The following is a 19,508-nucleotide window of genomic DNA, read 5'->3' on the forward strand; positions in this document are numbered from 1 at the left end:
GGTCCCTTGGGTAGGATGATGAAAGACGTCCTGGTCGGGGGGGAAGGCGGGGTCAGGGCTGGGGAAAGAGGGCTGGGAGGGGCCGTGCGGCTGGACTTTGGGGCTGCGGCGGGCCTGGCTGGTCTCCTGTCCACACAGAGCAGCAGGCAGAATCCGAGGCACCAGGTAGGGCCGCTGTTGCCAGAGCCACCGTCGGCTGCAGGGGCAGCGCTTCTGGGGCGGGGGACACTGGTTCTGCGCCTGCGCCCCCACGGTGTGTTTCTCTGTGTGTCCGTCTGCCAGCGCACGCCCCAGTGGGGACGCCTTTACCGCAGGTGCCGGGGCTAAGCCAGGCTTTCTGTGCCCCCGTCGGAGCCAGAGACACCGACAGGAGGGGCCTAGGCTCCAGCGTGGCCGCTGTGGCTTGGGGACCTGTGCCGCCCGGGTCTGGCAGCTTAGCTCTCACTGGGCCCACGTTGACATTGGGAAGGAAAAACTGTGGAAAGGTGTCTGATCTGAGCGATTCGTAAACAAATCAAGAAGAGTCTCCATACATAGGAGAATATTTCAGAGTCATCGGGCTGTGAATGGGCTGCTGCTCAAGTCCAGAAGCAACTGCTCCTCCAGGGCCTGGTGACGGAAAATCAGGCACAGATAAAATTCGCCACCTTGACCACTTTTAAGTCCCTGGCTCCATGGCATTGGGCACATTCACACTGTTGGGCAGCCGCTGCCACCATCTTCTCTAGAACTTTCTCATCTTCCCCAGCTGAAGCTCTGTCCCCACTAAACACTAACCCTCCTCCCCCACCCCAGCCCCTCGTGACCACCGTCCACTCTCTGTCTCCGTGGTTTTGACCACTTCGGCCCCCCCAGATTTGTCCTTCTGTGACTGGCTCCTTTCCTCCAGCGCAGTGTCCCCAGGTCCATCCACATGATACAGCGTGTGTCCGAATCTCCTTCCCTTTTAAAGTGAATGAAGCCCCCTCGTGGGGACGGGCCACGTTTCGCTTCCCCATCCGCCCTCGGACCCGGGGCTGGCTGCGCCCCTTGGCTGCGGACGGGGCGGCTCCCTGTCAGCGGCCCTCCCCGTGTGGGCTCAGTGTGCGCCCGGTCGCGCGGGCCGGGCTGACCAGGCACATCGAGCCCGTTTGTGACCAGCCTGGACCTGCTCCATGGCCTGTGACAAGGGTGGAGACCAGAGAACACCCTGGGGCGAGAACAGAAAGAACAGCGCTTGTCTGACCTTTAAGAATGTTCACGCTGCGGTTCACACAGTGACGCCAGGAGCCTGCCCCCCACCCCGCTCCTTGGGAAGGGAGACGGGGTCCCGGGAGGGCTCCGGTGTCCCAGAGGCGCCACGGGACCGAGCCCGGCGGGACCCGCCACAGCTCCAACGCGAGGTCCGAGGGCCCTGGAACCTCATCCCAGGCTCAGCCCTGAGGCGTCGCCGACAGGGTGACTGTAAGCAGAGCGGGGTCTGAGTCGCAGAGACAGCAGTGGCTCAGGGTCCCCAGGGGCAGAGCAGGGAACAGACGTGGGGCTCGTGGTCTGGGGGGCAACACGTGGAGCCATGACCACTCAGCTGCCCCCCGCCCCCGACCCGTGCAGCCGGCCAGGCGGGACCCGGCGTGGCCACTGCCCATCTGGACGCTGCACCTTGGAACTTGGAAGGAGGCGGCAGGCCTGCCCCCAGTGCTCTGGCCAAAGGGGAAGTGCCGGCTGATGGGCCTGGGTGGCTCTGGGGGACGGAATGTTCCGGAACTAGACAGAGGTGGTGCTTGCACAGCACTGTGAATGTGCTCAAGGCTGCTGATTTGTTCACTTTCAAATGGTAAAATTTATATTATGTGACTATCACCTCAATTTAAAACAATAAAAGCGTTGGGGGGGGGGCGAAGGGGAGGTGAACCGGAGGCCGGATCAGCAGCTCTGTGAGCGGCGGCGGCCAAGCAGACACGGGGTGCGGGCGGGTGGCTCAGGCTTGGCTGAGGGCAGGTCCAGACACGCGTGCTGGGGCCTTCGGCGCCCACCTCCCCAGACCACGGCGAGGCGGGGCCGGTCAGGGCCAGCGCCGGGTCAGCCGGGAGGGAGGCTTCCCTGCAGAGGGACCCGCGGGGGACTTGAGGGTGCCCTCCTGTGGCCCACACGCTCTTTTTTAAGCAGATGGGCCCAGTCGCCCCAGGAGAAAGGGTTATTAAAAACCCATTTCCACGGGCCAGTAAAAAGAAACTTGCTACCGAGCCATGAAGACACATGGAGGGACCCTCTGTGCACGTGACTGGTCAGGGGAGCCCACGGCGGGGCCTTGAGGGCAAGGCCGCTGTGTGGGCACAGAAGAAAGACCTGCGCTGGCTGGGGGGCGGGGTCAGGAGTGAAGCGCAGGGGACGTTCAGGGCGGCGAAGCTGCTCCGCCTGGCACTGTAGTGACGAGTACCTGCCACCCATCCGTCCAAACCCACAGAATGTACAACAGGAGCGACTAATGTCAACTGTGGACTTGGGGTGATAAGGATGTAGCAACATCCGTTGGCCGATTGTAACAAACATACCATGGCACCGTCAGATGGTACTAGTAGGGGAAACTGAGGCGGGAGGAAGGAGGGTATAGGGAACCTCTCTGTACTTTCTGCACGATTTTTCTGTAACCCTAAAACTGCTCTAGAAAAGAACACCTCTTCATTTTAAAAACATCCATTTTGCAAGAGAAAGATTGGGAGGAGGAGGGAAAGGATGTGGGTGCCTTGGGGGCGGAGGTGGCCCGGGGCGAGGGGACCCGTCTCAACCACCCGCACCGGCAGGCCCGCCGGCCCGATGGCGCTCGCCGGACGCCTGCGGCTGCTGCTGCTGCTGCTCGCCGCGCGGCCTGAGCCCTCAACTCTGTCCTACAAGGTGAGCTCCTCGCCCGCGTGCCTGCACCCGCCAGGCCCCCGCGCCGGCCCGACCCCGCGTGCTCTGTGCGGCGCCCGCCCTGCCCCACGGCCGCGGGGCCCCTGGAAGGCAAGCCCCCGCCCCCCCGCCCTGCTCCCCGCGGCCCCGCCCTCCTGCTTCCCGCCCCAGAGCGGGGACCGCGGCCGCAGGGCTCCTCGGGCCCCCGGTGAGTTTCTGCGTCGGCACCAGAGCCCTGGAGACCGCAGGCCTGGGAACTGCAGTGAGAGGCCGTGCTGCTGGGGGCCCGGGGCCGCTCCCGGCGGCCTCCCGTCCCCGCCTCCCTTGGCCCCCGTCCCCGTGGCTCCGGACCCACCCAGGCCGCCGTGGGTTCCCTTCCCCCGCTTTCCCCCCTCGCCGGCCTGTGGACGGTCCCGGGAAGCCGAGAGCGGGAGGGCCCCGGGGTGCCCGGCGGCCCGGCAGGTGTGCGGCGGACCCCGCAGGGCCTCGGGGAGCCCTGCGGAGAGCACGCGGAATGCCAGAGCGACTGCTGCGCCACCAGCAGCCGGGGCCCGCAGAAGTTCTGCACGTCGCGGACGGTCTTCCTGAAGTGCCTGTCCTGGCAGAAGGTGCGCGCGCGTCCGCGTGGGCGGGGAGGGCCGCGGGGGAAAGAGCCCGGCCCGGGGCGCGCCCTCGGGTTCAGGGAGGCCCGGCCCCTCCCCGCAGTCGAACGGCTACTCGTGCCTGGACCACACGCAGTGCCGCAGCAAGTGCTGCGTCACCAACAGCGACAGCCCCCTGCGGTTCTGCACCCCGCGGACCCTCTTCTCCCAGTGCCTGCCGTGGCGCAAGGTGCGCGGGGCCGGGCGGGTGGCGTGCGCGGCGCCTGCCGGGCTCCCGGCCGCGGGCACAGCTGGGGCCCCCGTGTCCTGTGTGTCCACAGCCCGGCCGCGGCTACTGCTCGGACCACGGCGAGTGCCGGAGCCAGTGCTGCCTCCGGCTGACCGAGGCCACGCCCCCGCGCTGCGTGCCGCGCAGCGGGATCCTGGCCCACTGCCTGCCGCCGCCCGTGAGTGCGGGCCGGCCCCGCGGGGCCGGGCGGCACCTGGGGACGGGCGACGGTGGGGCTGCTACCGCCCCAGGGCTGGGGGCCTGAGAGAGGCCCCTCCCCGGGCGCTGCCTCTCCTCCGACCCCCTGTCTCCTCTGGAGCCTTCCACGGGCTGGACCTCCCGGGCTGGGGGCGCCCAGGGGTGAGGGCGGAGGGAGGTGGCGATGGGGCCCCGGGCCGGGGGCCGGGGTGCGGCGTGGGCGCGCACGCTGCGGCGCCGGGAGGGCGTGTTGTACGCGCACGTTTTGGGGTGCGACCCATGACAGCGGTCTGACTGTACGGGGGTCCAGGATCCCCAGGGGTCAGCACCTGCCGCGGCGCCCTCAGCACCAGGCACAGCAGCTGCTCACGGAAGTGGGTTCAGCTGTGGCGGAGCGACCCAGAGGGCCCCGCCGGCGTCCTCCTCCCAGGCGAGCCGAGTCCGTCAGCAGCCGCGGCCCGCGCCCTTAAGACGCCGCGACGGCCTTCCGCTCCCACGCGTAGGTCCGTGTCTCTCCGCGTTCTCTTATTTTTGCTGTGTCCTTCAGTGACGCGGACAGGGATCCGTGCGCCCCAGAACCGGCCTGGACCTCACCCGCGGCCCCTCTGCCGCACGTCGCGCCTGACTCCGTGGGGCGTGGCCTCGGCCACGCTGCTCTTCTGGGACCTGCAGCTTAATGACTTAGTTTCAATAAACTACGGATCGAGTGAAAGTGTGTCTTGTCACATTATTTTTTTTAGACAATAAAGGCAAAAAGAAATCTGTAAAAATGTGGAGACCAGCCCTGGCAGGTGTGGCTCAGTGGATTGAGGGTCAGCCTGTGAACCAAAGGGTCGCCAGTTCGATCCCCAGTCAGGGTGCAGGCCTGGGGTGCAGGCCGGGTCCCCAGTGGGGGCGCATGCGCGAGGCAACCACACGTGGATGTTTCCCTCCCTCTCTTCCTCCCTCCTGTCCCCTCTGTCTGAAACTAAATAAATACAATCTAAAAAATGAAAATAAAAATGTAGAGCCCAAGAAAAAGCACCGCACGTGCAGGCCTAGTGCAATGGAGGCTTCCTAGGAGCCACGAGGACCAGGGGTCAGGTGCGGCCTGGTGAAGAACGGCTGCCCGGTCCCCGACCGGGCGTGTCCGTAATGAGGGCAGGTCAGTGTCTCTCGTCAAGGCAAGTGCGAATGAGCAGTCGGTCGTTCGAAACTGACACGGCCCGGAAACGCTGCTGACGGCACAGGACACACCGGCCCAAATCCGGACACTGGAGCAGCTCCAGGCGGAACCCCCACCCCGGGGGGCAGGTCCCGCTAGGCCAGCCCGCGGCAGGACCCTCGCGGCTGTGTTCTGGGCAGCGGACCCCTGCGGACCCGTCCGGAGAGCCCCTCGGAGGGCAAGCCCTGGTGGCCGGGAGGGGGACGGGTGCTCGGGCGGCGCCGCGCTCGCTCCCGAGGTGACTCCGCACGACTGCGGGCTCCCTCCGGGCTCCCTTCTGCTCCCTCGCGGGACCCCTCTGTGTGCCGCCTCCACGTGCCCAGTGTAAAACCGGTTCTTCCTTCCTTTGCAGATAAGGGTGGACGCATGACCAGTTCTGATAATGAGGTCTCTGTAGAGGGTACTGGGGGACTTGCGTGGAAGGCGGGGTCCTCCCCCTCGTCCAGCCTGCAATCAGCGGAGATGGCTGAGAGCAGCAGCCAACCCACGCCCTCGAGGGACTGTCGGTGCCCTGAGTTAAGGGTGGAGGAGCCAGAACAGATGGCGCTGGGAGCTAACGCTCCAGGCAGGCGAGAACTCTTATACCCGCGTCCTCCTGACTTAGGTCACGTCCAGCCTCCTTCCTAGCTAGCATCACCCCGAGTGTCCCTCTTCTTTTCTTTAAATATTTTATTTATTTATTTTTAGAGAGAGGGGAAGGGAGGGAGAGAGGAACATCCCTGTGTGGTTGCCTCTCGTGCGCCCCCTGCTGGGGACCTGGCCTGCAGGCCTGTGCCCTGAACGGAAATGGAACGGGTGACCCCTTGGTTCAGAGGCCGGAGCTCAGTCCACTCAGCCCCACCAGCTGGGCCCTTTTCTTTTCTACTTGGCACAGATTTGCTTATCTTGGAGCGCATGGCACCGGAGGCCACTTGGGAGGTGGTCTTGTCTGATGCTGTAAATAACACGTGCGCTCACTCTTCTCAGCTCAAAATATTCCAGGGACGGCAGAGTGGAAGCCAGTCCTTCGCGGCTTCTGCACAGTGTGGCCAGCTGTGTCTTTGACCCCAGCTGCTCCCCATGGTCCCTGCATTAGGTAGCGGCTAGGAATGAGAGGCCAGAGGGGAAACAAAGGCAGGGCCCCCCTAACAAAGAACTTAGTGGAGGAGGCTGGAAGCAGGAGGAAAACATGTGCAACCAATTCACTGGGCAGCCTGGGCCGGCTTTCTTGAGACTTCCGGGCGCCCGGAGCGTCACAGATGAAATAGCGCAGGAGGCGGGGAGAGTCTGCGAGCCGGTGCGGAGAAGAGGCGCCTCTGTAACGGCCTCCCTCGGGTTGCTGGGTGTGCTGAGCCTCACAAGCGGGACTCGCACAGGAAAAGGTAGGGGCTGTGCTGGGAAGGGGCCTCAGTAGCAATTTCACTGAGGAGCACAAAGAGCCTTTGCTGACTGAAAAAGAAAGCCTTTGTAGCTGGACATTGTTCCCAAGGGGAAGGAGAAGGGGAACCCAGAAGCCAGCTGAGGTATATAACCCCTGAACCCCAAGAGTCGGCATCCCTGGATTGGCTGACTTGCAGCCTTGGCTCAGGTGTACAGAACAAACTCGCTAACTTACTAACACACTTACAACCCTTTCTTTCCTCCATGTGTGGGGCATTGAGACCAGCCGGGGGTGCCTGCTTGCAGCTCCGTGCTTGTATGTGTTTTATAAATAAACCTACTTCCCACAACACCTGTTTCTCTCTCGCTTGAATTATTCTCTTGCGGGACAGACAAGAGCCGTGGCGGGGAGGGGCCCTCCTGGCCGGGTCTCTCTCCCTCCATAACGCCTGGTCCTGCCTCACTGCCTCCTGGATCCTCCGGGATCCACCTGGATCCTGCCGCCTAAGGGCCTTTGCAGTGACCTCTCCCCCTGCCGGACGCTCCCCCAAATGCACCAGCTCCCCGCACCCCAAAGTCTTTATTAGATGTCACTTTCTCAGTGCGACCTCCCTAGCTACGTAGAAACGCCCCCACCTTCTTGTATTCTCGTGCACTGGGCCTTCTCAGGCACCGTAGGGCTGACTTGCTTGATTGCGCCTCGCTCGTGAGAGACGGGCCCCGGGCGGCAGGCGCTCCGCACCCGCAGCGCCCAGGACGCAGGAGGAAAGTTTCAGAGAAGAGGGAAGACGCGCGCTCGGCTGGGTGCGATTCCCAGACCGGCCACCAGGTGGCGACGCGGGCCTCGGCCGGTCCCCCAGGCCCCAGGTAACCGCAGGTGTTCCTCGTCGGCGGGTCGTTTGCAGACCCTGACGCTCCTCCTTCTCTGCAGAAAACAGCAGTTTGCGCTCTGGCCGCTGCTCGCCAGGACCGAGAACGTGCGCTCGAGGAGCTTCCGGGAGGCTCGTAGCACGGCAGGACCTCAGTCCCGTTTCTGGGACATGGGTCCCCAAATGCAGCCTTGTTCCCGCTCCATTTTAGCTTTTCTCCCCTGAAGCGTCCTAAGGCTCTTACCTTTTCTCAGATTTCATCTGTCTTTTAAGAGACTTTATAAATTTTGTATGTTACATCTTTTAGCTTTTATCGAAAAAATTTTAAAAGGTTTTATTTAGTTTTAGAGGGGCAGTAAGAGAAACATCGATGCGTGGTTGCCTCTCGCGCGCCCCCTAGTGGGGGCCCAGCCCGCCACCCAGGCCCGTGCCCCGACTGAAGATCAAACCTAAGTTTTGGTTCCAGGCCCGCCCTCCGGCCGCTGAACCACACCAGCCAGGACTATGGCGTTTTCTTATTTGACAACCATTTATTTTAATCTTAAAGACGCTCCCTAAGGTGGATGGCGTGTCCCTGGAAGCTGGCGCTACGTTGCGTCGCGGCCACTTGTGCAGACCAAAGACGGCTCCCGGAGCAGGCCTGTGGGGGGCCTCACCAGGGACCTGGGCCGGAGGGCAGGCCACCTCCCCTGTCCCTATGGTTCCAGACAGCTCGCGTCCTCTGGCTTCTGAGACAGTCAGGACATTCCTTCCTGCGAGCTCCCTCGACTGCCAGTTGACCTCGGTCAAGGGAAGACCTCGGGTTGCACCCCCTCCATTACGGTCCTGGGTGGGCTCCCCGGGGGGGAGGGGGCCTGGGCCTCCTCACTGCCCTGCACACTGCCCCCTGAGCGCTCCAGTCTCCGAAACAGGGTCGCCTGGCCCGCATGCTGCTGGGACGGCAGGGACAGGCAGGCCACCCTCTGCAACGTGCACCCATGGAGCCAACGGGCCACAGCAGGACCGAGCAGGGAGCGCAAACAGACCAGCAGTTCCAGGCGCCGGGCAGGGGCCACGGGAGGGGAGTGCAGCTGAGGGCCCGACAGGGCGCCAGGCAAAGGCCAGGAGGGAGGGGCTCCAGTGGGAACAGCCCTGGCGGGGGCGCCGGGCGCTGAGGACCAGAAACCCCTTCCGGGGCGAAGTGCCACATAAAACACTCACCCACTTTCTCATCAAAAGCGAGGCTGTATTTTTCTTCATCTATTAACGTGAGGACAGAACGTTTAAAGTCACCAAGTCCACTGTGGGAACACGGCGCTGACACACAGATCGTGGCTGAACCGACCGGTGTGGATGTTGGGAGACAAAAGGGGGCGTCGAGCAAAGACACAGCAGCGCCTGCGCGGCTGTGAAAGCAAAACCCGAACCGAAAGGGCCGGCCGGCGGAGGGGCGGCACGCGAACAGGCAGAGGCGGGTTTGTTGTGATCAGCTTCAGACTCCTTGCGTCTAAAGTACTGAGAACACGGCACAAGCAGCAAGATGCGTCCGCGTGGCCAGGGCCGAAGGCCGATGCCCGGAGCAGGGTGCTGCCGGCACCTTCTCCCAGCAGCCCGGCTGCCAGCGGCCTGAGTGCCCGCACAGCTGCAGGGTCAAGTCTGGTCGGACGCCTGCATCCAACCCGACAGGCCGCGGCCACGTGGCTGCTCTGAACAGACACACACACAACGGATCTCCAGTTTGAAACTGCTTTTATAAAGTGGACCTACATTAAGAATTTAATAACATCATATATTTATATTAATAGACTATTTACACTTGTTCCATTTTTTTTACAAAAAAAAACTGGAAAAAGAAATCTTACACTTCTGCATAATAAGGCAAAAAACCACTTTTGTACATTATTTTAATATATATCTGTAACTTCAGTTCCAAGTACCAGGGGGCCGGGGCCAGGCCTGAGTGGGGGGGGCCTCACAGTGTGTTGGACAAAATGACCGTTTTTTCCTCCATAAATAAGACAAAAAAGACCCTTGGGGTTCTGAAAAGGGATCTGAGGCTGTTAAACTGCACATCGGAACTAAAAGTCAAAAAGCAAAACTTCTTTTTAAAATGTCTAAAGAGCACAAAATTGAAAAAAATACAAATCTATTATAAACTTCTCAGTTGTGGGAAAAAGTGTACAAACTTGAATTTTCTTCCAATAGCCTGACCTTGAGCTCAGGAAACAGAAAATCACCCCCAGAAAGGCCGAGTGTGAAACCCACCCCCGCGATGGCGGGAGAAGGGGCGTCACTGGAACCCAAGGCCTGTGCTCAGCTCCCGGGGCAGCGCGCAGCTGCGGGGGTCCGCGCCCGGCGGCCCGCGGGGCTACCGCGCCTCCACCTCCGGCGGGTTCCGAGACGGTGAGTAGTCGGGCGCCTCGCTGGGTGCCGGGAGCGGCGTAGTCCTGCTCCTCGGCGACGGCCCGGCGGGCGTGGGGGGTCCGCCCGCGGTCACCAGCGGGGGCGGTGCGCCGAGCGCGGCGCTGGCGGGAGGGGTCCGCGCCAGGACTCCGTTGTGCAGCGCTGCGGCCGCGGGCCCGAGGCGCGGGTAGTGCAGGGCGCCCAGCGCGGGCAGCAGTGCGGTGCCTTCCAGGGCGGGGGCGGGCAGGTGCGGGGAGGCGCCCAGGTGCGCGGCCCGCGCGCGCTCCAGCTCCTCGCGGCGCACCGCCCGCAGGCGCTCGGGGCTGTAGTCGTGAGGTTCGCGGTCCCGGTAGGGGCGTTCGGAGGGCTCGAGGGCGGCGGCGGCAGCAGGCGGGGCGCGGCGGGGCAGCTCCAGGCCGCGGTAGGCTTCGCGCAGCGGCTCCCACGCGAAGCCCAGCCGCTCGCAGCCCGGGCCGGGGCCCAACTGCAGGGGTGTGGGCGGCCCCCGGTGCAGGCCGTCCCCCGCGGGCTCGGGCGCGTCGCCGTCCTCCCCGCGCTCCTCCTTGACCTTCACGTCGCCCTCCGGCGGCTTCCCGGGGTCGCGGCTCAGGAGGCCGGCCAGGCGCAGGCCGGTGCCAAGGGCCCCCTTGCTGCAGGGCGACGGCGGGCAGGCCGCCAGCTGGGCACCGTCCTCCTTAGCCGGAGAGCGGCTCTCCTTGATGCGCGGCTCGCCCTGGCCGCGGAGCAAGAGGGTGCCCCCGGGGGCTGCCGGTGAGGCCCGGGTTGCTAGTCGTGGCTTCCCCAGGTCCCTGGAAGGACAGACACCCTCAGCCTCGCAGCAGGACGGACGCTGGTGCTGGTGCCAGGGGCCCTGAGCAAGCGGCCCGCCACCAGCCCCACCTCAGCCCGTGGGCCCTGCTCAAGGCCCTTGGAGGCCTCCTGGTGGGCACCTGGTAGCAAGAACCCTGCACCCCCAGGACGGGCCGACACCCCACTCCTCCCTCCTGGCAACGCCTGGAAACCCACTCTGCTGCGCAATCGCGCAGCTGGGCCGGGGGAGCCAGGGCGCCACAGGTCAGGGAGGCTGTGGGGGGGCGGGGGGCGAGCGGCGTGCAGCCTATGACTGGCCCAGCGCCCGGCCCCAGCAGCTGGCTCCTTGTCCTTCAGGAGTCCCCCGCTGACCCAGCTGCAGGGGGGCCCTGGTTCTGGGACACGCGTTCCTGCCCCCTCCCCCTGGATCCTGCCGCATAGGCCCCCAGGGACAAAACCGCCCAAATTCGGAATCTGGGGAGAGTGCGGAGGGTCTGGGTGGAGGTCTGGGCCGCCCACCCGGCCGGCCCACACGCGCCGAGGACTCTCAGGCCCACCTGCTGGCCCCCCTCCCTGCCCCAGGGCAGATGAGCTCAACCTCACCCCCAGTTCAGGGTCCCCGCAGCCCCCGCCCGAACGCGGGGGCAGCCTCCCCCGCCCTGCGGCTCCCGGCTCCCTAGGCGCCCCCCGTGGTGACGAGACCCCCGCCCTCGTCGGACCCTCAGCCCGTGGGGCCCCTGCTGCCCCGGCCGCCCCGGCCCCGAGCGGGCAGCCCTCGCCCTCAGCCCTCGAAGGCAGGCCCCCTCACCGCTCCCGGTCCTCCCGGCCCTTGTCCGGCTCCCGGTCGTGGTTGGTCAGAGCTGAGACCCGCTCGGCGTCCGCGGGCTTGGGCCAGGCGGGTGGCGTGGGGAAGGACGGCGGCGCCCGGTGCAGCCGGTTCCAGGCCTCGTGGGGGCTGGGCAGGCCACGCAGGGTGGGGCCCTCCTTGGGGGCGAAGATGCCGCTGCCTGCAGCTGGAGGCCGAGGGGATGAGGCTGTGGCCCCACCCCCCGCCCCCTACAAAATCGCAGGCGCTGGGGAGCAGCGCACACCCCAGGCCAGCACGGAGGCAGGGGGTCCCAGGGGAGCCGGGGGCACAGGGAGCCGCGGAGGGTGGGGGGACGGCTCACGTGCGCGGGCAGAGCAGGCCTGCGGATGGGTCACTCACCCAGCGTGTGGCTGCCCAGGCCCCCGAAGGCGGTGCTGCCCAGGCTCCCCAGGCCCCCGAAGGTGCTTGGTCTGCTGAAGGGGTCTGGGGGGGTGGCCAGGGCTCAGCGGCCTGCACGGCTCACGCCAGGACCCCCCAGGCACCCCCCGCGGCCCCAGAGCCCGCAGGTGCGGCCTGCCGTCAGGGGTGTCCCCGGCTCTCAGGGCCTCCTCCTCGCCCCCCCCAGCCCCGGGGTCTTCGGCGGCTGCCCCAATCACAGGGCCCTTGGGGGCACCCACCTGCCAGGTGACCAGCGGGCAGGAAGCTGCCGGGATGCGCGGAGGGGCCGAGCTGGTTGGTGGAGGGATGGGCGGCACCTGGGGGGGAGGGTGGTGGAGCCCGGAGCACCAGGGCCTCCTGCCTGGCTCATTCCCAGGGTGGGGATCCCCGGCTTCCTCTGGGAGCCCCTGCCCCCCGCTCGCTGGACCCCACGGCAGGGCAGGACGGGAGGCCTTACCTGAGCTGGCGAGGACGGGCGGGGCCAGGTCCTGCGGGAACGGGAGCCCTGCGAGCAGGCCGGGGGCAGGGGGCCTGCTCAACAGGTCCAGCTTGGCGCCTGCCTCCAGCTTGTGGGGGTCCAGCTGCATCTGCTGAGGGACAGGGCGTGTCCAGGGCCGCCTGCCCAGGAGGCTGACCCCTGTCCGCACGGGGCCCAGCCTGCGGTGGAGGGCGGTGGCCCACCCACACAGAGGCCCAGGGAGCCCGGCCGGCAGGACTCCCGGCCGCAGCCCCACCCCCCCACCCTCTAGGGGTCCCACGTGGGCACTCACACTTCGAAACACCCGGTATTTTGTGACAAACCCCTTTGTGCACTTGGCCCTTACAGCGCGTTCAGAACACGAGGCGACGCGTTACCCGGACGGCAGCACGAGGGCGTTTGGGGCCTCTCTCACGGGGGGGCCGTCTGCCGCCCGCACGGCCTCACCGGGGCCCCCTGCATCCTGCCCCTGGCCGCGGGCCCCCAGGTCTCCTGGGGGTGCCCCCCCCCCGCGTCACTCGGGGAACCTCGCTCGGGGCCCCATGGGGCCAGGGCGCCTGACCACCCGCTGTCCCCCAGGAGCACGCGAGCGCCCGGACGCACCCGGCCACAGCCGCGGTCAGTGTTGGGGGGAGGGCGGGCAGGGGCGGGCCAGACACTGGTGGGCCCAGCACAGGGGCCCACAGCCGCCCCACCCCCAGGGCCAGCTCGTCCCGAACCCCAGCCTGGGTCACCCAGTGACGGGGGCCCCTACCCACCGTGGGGAACGACCCTCCCCCCAGCCCCCGCCCCGCCCCCAGGCCAGGGCGACCGCAGGCCCAGCGGGGGCACCTGCGGGCTCGGCCGGGGCACGCGTGGCCGGGCTCACCTTCACCCTCTGCTGGTGGTGGAAGGTCTGCCAGGCGATCCGCACGTGCACCGCACACCACCTCCCTGGCTTCTGTGGCCGGCGGGTGACAGCTCAGCGGCATGCAGGGCGCGCCCCCCCCGCCCCCAGATCCCGGGTGTCACAGGGCCCCCGGGACCCCCAAGGAAGTGCCCGGAGCCCCCGCAGCACACCTCCGCCCGCGCGCTCACCCTGACTGCTGCCCGGTAAGGGTCGGACACCTGTCGTGGACAGAGGAGGCGGCGTTAGGTCCAGGCTCGGCGGGGGCGGGGGGCGGGGGAGGGGGCAGCACAGCCGTCACCTACCCCGGGGCCCTTCTGGAGCAGCGTGTGAACAGCGCTGGCCCGGCCGGTTACCTCGATGGGGTTTGGAGTCTGAGGGCAGAGAGGCAGGACGTGAGAGGCGGCGGAGGCCTGGGTCCCCGACACCCCAGCGCGGCCGCAGCCGGGCCAGGGCCAGGACCGCAGGGCAGTGCGCTGAGGAGGCCCAGTCGGTGGCCCTGGGACCTCGGAGACCCTCAGCCCCCAGCCCTTACCCCTGAGCTGCCCCCCAACCTGTGCGCCCCTGCCGAGAGGACTCTGGGGGCCCTGGGGCGGGGGGTGTGGAGTTCCGCCGGGGGCTGAGTCTCTGCGGGGGGAGGGGCGGCGCAGGCGCTGGGGATGTTTCCAGTCCTCCCTCCCCCCCCCCCCCCGCACTGTCCGGAAGCAGCCGGTACCTTGGGCTGAAAAGCGCCCTGCAGGGACCCAAAGGGGCCCGGGTGTGGGAGCAGGGCGGGCAGTGCCGGGACGGCCGGAGGGAAGGCTGGGAAGAGCTGCAAGAGGCGGACGGCGTCTCAGGGCTCCCGCCGGGCATGGGGCCCCCGGGCCCCAGCCCCCCCAGCACGGGGAAGCACCCCACCCCCACGAGGCCAGCGGGGACACTCACACTGGAATGTCGCAGGTAGGGGCTGTCCAGCTTGGGCGTGTACTTGTCAAACTGCAGGGGAAGACGGCGACCGGTGAGGCCCCGCCGCACACCAGCGCCTGCCGTGGCCCCCGCCCGCCCGCCCGCCCGCCTGCCCCGTCCAGCCCGCGGAGGCCTGTGTGGCCGTCCTGCCTCCGGGGGCTGCTGGTCGGAGGCCAGCTGTCCCCCGGGCTCCCTGCAGCAGCGGCCCGCGGCCCCTGCGGTCCTATCGGCCTCACCACGGGGGTGGCTGAGCGCTGCTCAGCCGAGGCGGGAGGCGGCCGCAGCCCTGCTGGGGGCGTAGAGCCCGGGGCCAGGGTGGGGGTGCTGCGGAGGGGCCCCACCCCACAGAGCCGCCGGCTCACGACCTGGGGAGACGGGAGGGGGCGCCGGGGCCGCCGGACCCGCCGTCCTCCTGCAAACCGACACGTCCGAACCCCACAAGGGGATGACCGGCCCTAAGGCCACGTCACACACGTGCAAACCTAGGGCGCCCGCCCGAGCCCAGGACAGAGACTAAAGGGAGACTAGGAGGAGGGCCTGGGCGGAGACGGCCGGATGGGGGGCGGGGCGGTGTCAGTCTGCGTGCAGGCGGAGCGTGTGCGAGCCTGCGGCGTGTCCCCCCGCGCGGGGCCTACGCACCGGCAGGGGTGCGGCAGGCGGCAGGACCGGCGTCGGGGGCAGCCCCGCGGGGAAGGGGGCGAATGTGTGTTGGTGCTGGTGTGTGTGCTGGTGTGTGTGTTGGTGCTGGTGGAACTCCGCCCGCAGCAGAGCCCCCGGGCCCAGCGGGGCCCCGGGCCGCCCGGCGCTCTGGACCAGAAAACGCGCGTTCAGCTCTTGCCTGAGCAGTTCGTGATCTGCAAGAGAAAGAGAGAGAGACAGAGGCACGTCGGCCGCGGGCTCCGGGGGGCGAGGCGGGTAGTCACCTGGCGCTCCGGGGTCCGGCAGCCCAGGCCGCAGCGGCCGCTCGCTAGGTGCGGGCCCCAGGGTGCGGGGGAGAGAGGGGCCTGTGACCAAGTACCAATCAGAATCCCCGCGTGAGGCTGGCAATACATGATTGGCGGGCTGAATGAGACCCACAGGCTGGCATCTAAAGGCAAGAGAGAAGACCGTGAGCCCTGAGGCCCGCCGGCCGCAGGGGGCCTGCCCGGCCAGGCCACCCGGACCGCGCCTGGGCCCCTTCCTGGGGGCCCTGAGCTGCCCCAGCCCGGTCCAGGCTGACTCAGGTTGTTCGAAAGACCTGGGTGGGGGCCCCACAGGGAAATCCCGAGTGGGGGCATCTGCCAGAAGGTGCAGGGAGGGAGAAGCCACTGTTCACCTCTACGCGGCAATTCAGCCCAGCCCACGCCGCAGAGAACCTCGACCCCACCGCCTCCCCAGAAAGGGCGGCCTTCCGGGGCGCCCGGCACCTCCGTGGTCAAGTGGCTCCAGGTCTGGAGCATGGAGAGGGTGCACCTCTCCCCAGGCCTGCCCGGCCACCTGCCCTGGGGCGAGAGCCACCGCGTGGAGGGAACAGGGACCCTGGCCCCTGCAAAGGGTGCCCGGACCTACCGGCATGGTGTCCTGGGATGACCAGGCTGTTGGCCGGCAACGCCGGGGGCGGGGGCAGTGCCGCGGGGGCGGCGAACATGGCCGCCGCGTGGTGCTGGTGCTGGGCCTGGGAGCGCAGCGACGAGTGTGAGGTAGAGAGAGGGCTGCCCGGCCCGCGCGGTGACGGGGACCCGCGCTTGGCGAGCCCGAGGCTGGCGCCGCTGCTCCTGCTGCGGGACGGGGACTCAGTGCCTGCCGGCCGCCCCCGCCCCCGCCCGGCCGGCCCGCCCGCGCTCACCTGAGGCCGTGCAGGCTGTTGTGCGCAGCCTGGACGCGCCCGTGGCCGTGGAAGGTGCCCAGGGCCAGAGGCTCGTGCGTCGGGGGCGGGGCAGGGGGCTGCGGGGGCGCGCGCAGAGGCTGGGGGGTGAGGCGGGGCAGGGCGGTCACTTCCTTCTTGACTGGCGGGGCCCCAGGGCCAGTGGAGGGCGCGGGGCTGCGCAGCGAGGGCAGGAAGGGCGGCTCCGCGCTCAGCTCCCGACTGCGCTCCAGGCCCGAGACCTTGGCCGCCGCCCCGGCCTTGGCCTCGGTCTGCTCGCCTGGCGCGGCGCCTGCACAGAGGGGGCCCCAGTGAGCGCACACGTGACCATCCCACGGCCTGTGGCCCCAGGCAGGGCCCAGCCGCCCGCTCCCCGAGGCCAGGGCGGGCCTGGACGCAGGCCCCGAGGGCCGGCTGCCCGGAAGCACTCTGCGCGCCGCAACCCCAGCTCGGGATGCCGTGACCCGTGTGCAGACGGGAAGGCGGGGGTGCGCCCAGGTCTGCCGGCCGCGTGGGGGCGGCAGCAGGCGCACCCCCCGCCCTTCGGAGGGAGCAGCTCCACAACTCTGCGACTCCAAACGCCTGTTGTTTCAGGCGACCGGGCCAGGGGGCCGGCCGTCATTGTGGACACTGCCCGCGTCCCTGTCCTGTCCAGTTACAGCCAGAGGGAGCCATCCAAGCCAGGGGGCCCTTTCTGTGCTGGACGTGTGCCGGCGACGCCCACCCTGGGCCACAGCCAGGATGGACAGGCTGGTCATGAGGGCCTGCTGCGTTCCCGTGGAGCAAGCACGGGCCCTGGCGGCCAACCCGCAGGGAGGCGGGGGCGCATCCACAGGTGTGGAGGGAGGGGCCCGCCCCCAGCTCCCCTGGCCTTCTCCCCAGGACACTCCTCAGCCACAGCCCCTGGCTCCTGAGGCGCCGCCCAGAGGCCAGAGCCCAGGCCGCGAGAGGCACTCACCTTTATCGGCTGCCGGGGCAAAGAGCTTCTCGGAGCCCACGGATGCCTGGAAAGGAGAAGGCAGCCGGGGATCAGGTGGGGGACAGGTTCCTTCTGACGCACAGTCCCCACGGAGAAGGCAGCTGGGCCCAGGCCTTGCGGCAGGCGTGCGGCTGCCCAGGATGGGGACCCGTGGTGGGGGAGGCATGGGTGGGTGATCGGCTCAGCGGTGACAAGGGGGCTCCGTGAGGCCCTGCCACGCGGGGGGCAGGCACCCGGGAGTCTGGGCTCCGCTGGGTCTGGAGGCGGCGGCGGCAGAGTCCAGGGCACCCCCAACGCACCGCCAGGCCTGCAGGCCACCACCCGCCCCCCCCTCGGGCCACCCTGCACCCCCCAGCTCCCCAGCCCGGGCGCCGTGGCCACGGTGCTGTGTCGAGGGCCCAGAGCACGGCGCCCCGGGGGCCGGGGAAACCGGCGCGTCCCGGGGAGGCGGCCGCGTGCGCGCGGTCGGCGCCGGCGCCGCCCCCGAGGTCTGGCAGGAGGCTGCCTGTGGCTCCCGGGAGCAGCGACACCCAGGCCGCCGCCAGCAGGCCCGGAGCCCCTGGCCGTTGCCGCCATCAGCTTCAGAGCGTCTCTGTCTCCTGCCCTCGCGCCTCCCCGCTGGCTCGGCACCCACTTCCGGGCGCCCCCCGAAGAACGAAAGCCGGGACCCGAAGAGAGACCTGCACACCCTCGTTCCCGGCAGCATCCTCACAGCTGCCCGGAGGCGTAAAGCCCGTGTCCACGGACGCACGGGGGACCAGCCCGGGGTGCGCGCTCCGCCAAGCGGGGCGCCGGGCGGCCTCCGCGGGGTGGGGGGGGGCGGAGCTCCGCCCCGGCTGGCGCGGCTCCCCGTTGGCGCGCGCCCGGGCTGCCGGGGGGGTCCCTGGCTGGGGCGCGTGCGTGTGTCTCTCTCACACATGGATGCTTCTCTCTCTCCCTTCCTCCTTCCCTTCCCCTCTCTCTAAAAACAAGTAAAATGTTTAAAAAAAGGCGGGGATTCTGGTTCGTGCTACAACATGGATGACCCACGAGCACAAAATGCTCAGGGACCTGGGGCAGCCACAGAAGCACAAATGCCGGTGCCCCCGCTCAGGGGAGAGGCTGAGAGACTGGGGGCCCCAGAGGCAGGACGGCGGGGGAGGGCGGGGACGCGGGGGTGCCCGACTAGGCCCCGAGCGCTGAGACACGGCCAAGACGGCACGTTTCTTCCTTCCTTCCTCTTTTTAAAGACTGACTGACTTAGACAGACAGGGAAAGGAAGAGGAAAGAGGGAGAGAGGCGTCAACGCACAAGAAATACGTCCATCGATTGGCTGTCCCTCGCACGCCCCCACCAGGGACCAGGCTTGCAACCCAGGCCTGTGCCCTGCCCGGGACTCGAACCCGTGACCTTTTGGTTCGCAGGTCAACCCTCAATCCACTGAGCCTCGGCCGCCAGGGAGGTAAGTTTTCTTACATGTGCCGCACCACAAGACATAACAACGCAGGAAAAGAGTGTGCGGGCACTGTCTGAGGCGACAGAGCACCACCCGCTGACCGTGGCGCTGGGGGCGCGGTTGGGACAGGCCGTGAAGGGGCTGCAGCAGGTCTGCGGGGAGACAGCGCCCAGGCGGCCGGGGTGCGCGGGGGCTCACTGCCGAGACCGGGGAGGCTGAGGCCCCGCCCCGCCCCGCCCCGCCCGGCCCGACTGCTGCCGTCCATGGGGAAAATGAAGCCGTTAACGCAGGACGCACGGTGGCCCGCACTGTCGCACTGGAATGGTAACCTTGGTAACCATGCCCCCAAAACCTATACCAGGAAGAATGGCAGCAAATGCAGTCCCGAAAACAGACGATGGCAGGCGGGGCAGGGACCCCTGAGAGCCGGGGACAGGCCCAGAGGCAGCCACAAAAGTGGAGGGGGGTCCTGGGCAGGGAAGGGGGAGCCCAGGCTGCATTTCCCGAGCTGACTGTGGGCGACACAGGAGCCACACCCCCACCCGCCAGCCCACGGAGGCCACCTGTGACCCTGTCACCCAGCACGGGGCGGGGCACGCACACGCGCGCGCCTGGCTCCGATGCAGGGGCGCCAGCCACCTGACCTCTTCCTTCAGCCCCCCAGCTTCTCGCTCCTCTAACGAAGCCCCCCCACCGGCCCTGCCAGGTCTCCATCACTGGCTGCTCTGCCAGTCCCTCAGGGGCGCCCCAGCTCAGCGGGGGTGCTGGTCGGGCCCTGGGCGGGGAGGCGCCAGGAGGGAGGGGCTGAGGCCCAAGCCCACCAGCAGCTGCCTGGTCTGTGGGGCCTGCGGGTGGGTGGGGAGCAGGGGGGCCGGTGAGACGGTCCCTGCGCCCACCACGCACTCCCTTGGTGGAACCCCTCCCCTGAGGGAGCATCACAAAACCAGCGAGTCCTGGTCAGAAGAGGAATCTGTGAGCGCACTGCTCAGAAAGCGCTGTGGGTGTGACTCCTCCGGGTCAGGGCCCGGCGTGGGGGCTGGGGGGGCAAGTGCACCTAGGTCCCGAGGCTCTGCTCAGTTCTGGTCTGGTTCAAGGCACTGGGCCAGGAGGCAGTGCTCCGACGCCAGAAGCAGGGT

At 67.9% G+C, this 19,508-nt stretch overlaps 2 protein-coding genes across 2 annotated transcripts in view; one reads left to right on the plus strand and one right to left on the minus strand.

Annotated features, from left to right (window-relative positions):
* The first annotated feature begins 2,793 nt into the window (after nt 1-2,793).
* Nucleotides 2,794-4,003, plus strand: LRCOL1 (leucine rich colipase like 1). The gene is made up of 4 exons (XM_054594004.1): nt 2,794-2,871; nt 3,351-3,476; nt 3,574-3,699; nt 3,791-4,003. The coding sequence occupies exons 1-4, from the start codon at nt 2,794-2,796 to the stop codon at nt 4,001-4,003; spliced, it is 543 nt and encodes a 180-aa protein (XP_054449979.1).
* Nucleotides 4,004-9,118: 5,115 nt separating this feature from the next.
* The window catches only part of FBRSL1 (fibrosin like 1), a 45,360-nt gene continuing 34,970 nt past the window's right edge, over nt 9,119-19,508 (minus strand). The window contains exons 6-19 of the mRNA XM_054593987.1: nt 16,917-16,962; nt 15,941-16,250; nt 15,664-15,872; nt 14,755-14,969; nt 14,095-14,145; nt 13,886-13,981; nt 13,476-13,544; nt 13,362-13,391; nt 13,153-13,224; nt 12,264-12,396; nt 12,046-12,123; nt 11,768-11,851; nt 11,369-11,573; nt 9,119-10,559 (exon numbers count right to left, since the gene is read on the minus strand). Coding sequence (XP_054449962.1) covers nt 9,716-10,559; nt 11,369-11,573; nt 11,768-11,851; nt 12,046-12,123; nt 12,264-12,396; nt 13,153-13,224; nt 13,362-13,391; nt 13,476-13,544; nt 13,886-13,981; nt 14,095-14,145; nt 14,755-14,969; nt 15,664-15,872; nt 15,941-16,250; nt 16,917-16,962 — 2,442 coding nt within the window. The 3' untranslated portion in view covers nt 9,119-9,715. The remainder of the gene's footprint in view (nt 10,560-11,368; nt 11,574-11,767; nt 11,852-12,045; nt 12,124-12,263; nt 12,397-13,152; nt 13,225-13,361; nt 13,392-13,475; nt 13,545-13,885; nt 13,982-14,094; nt 14,146-14,754; nt 14,970-15,663; nt 15,873-15,940; nt 16,251-16,916; nt 16,963-19,508) is intronic.

Source organism: Pteronotus mesoamericanus, unplaced genomic scaffold (assembly GCF_021234165.1).
Source record: "Pteronotus mesoamericanus isolate MK-2021 breed Mesoamerican mustached bat unplaced genomic scaffold, CSHL_Meso_final scaffold_507, whole genome shotgun sequence".
Lineage (NCBI taxonomy): Eukaryota > Metazoa > Chordata > Mammalia > Chiroptera > Mormoopidae > Pteronotus > Pteronotus mesoamericanus.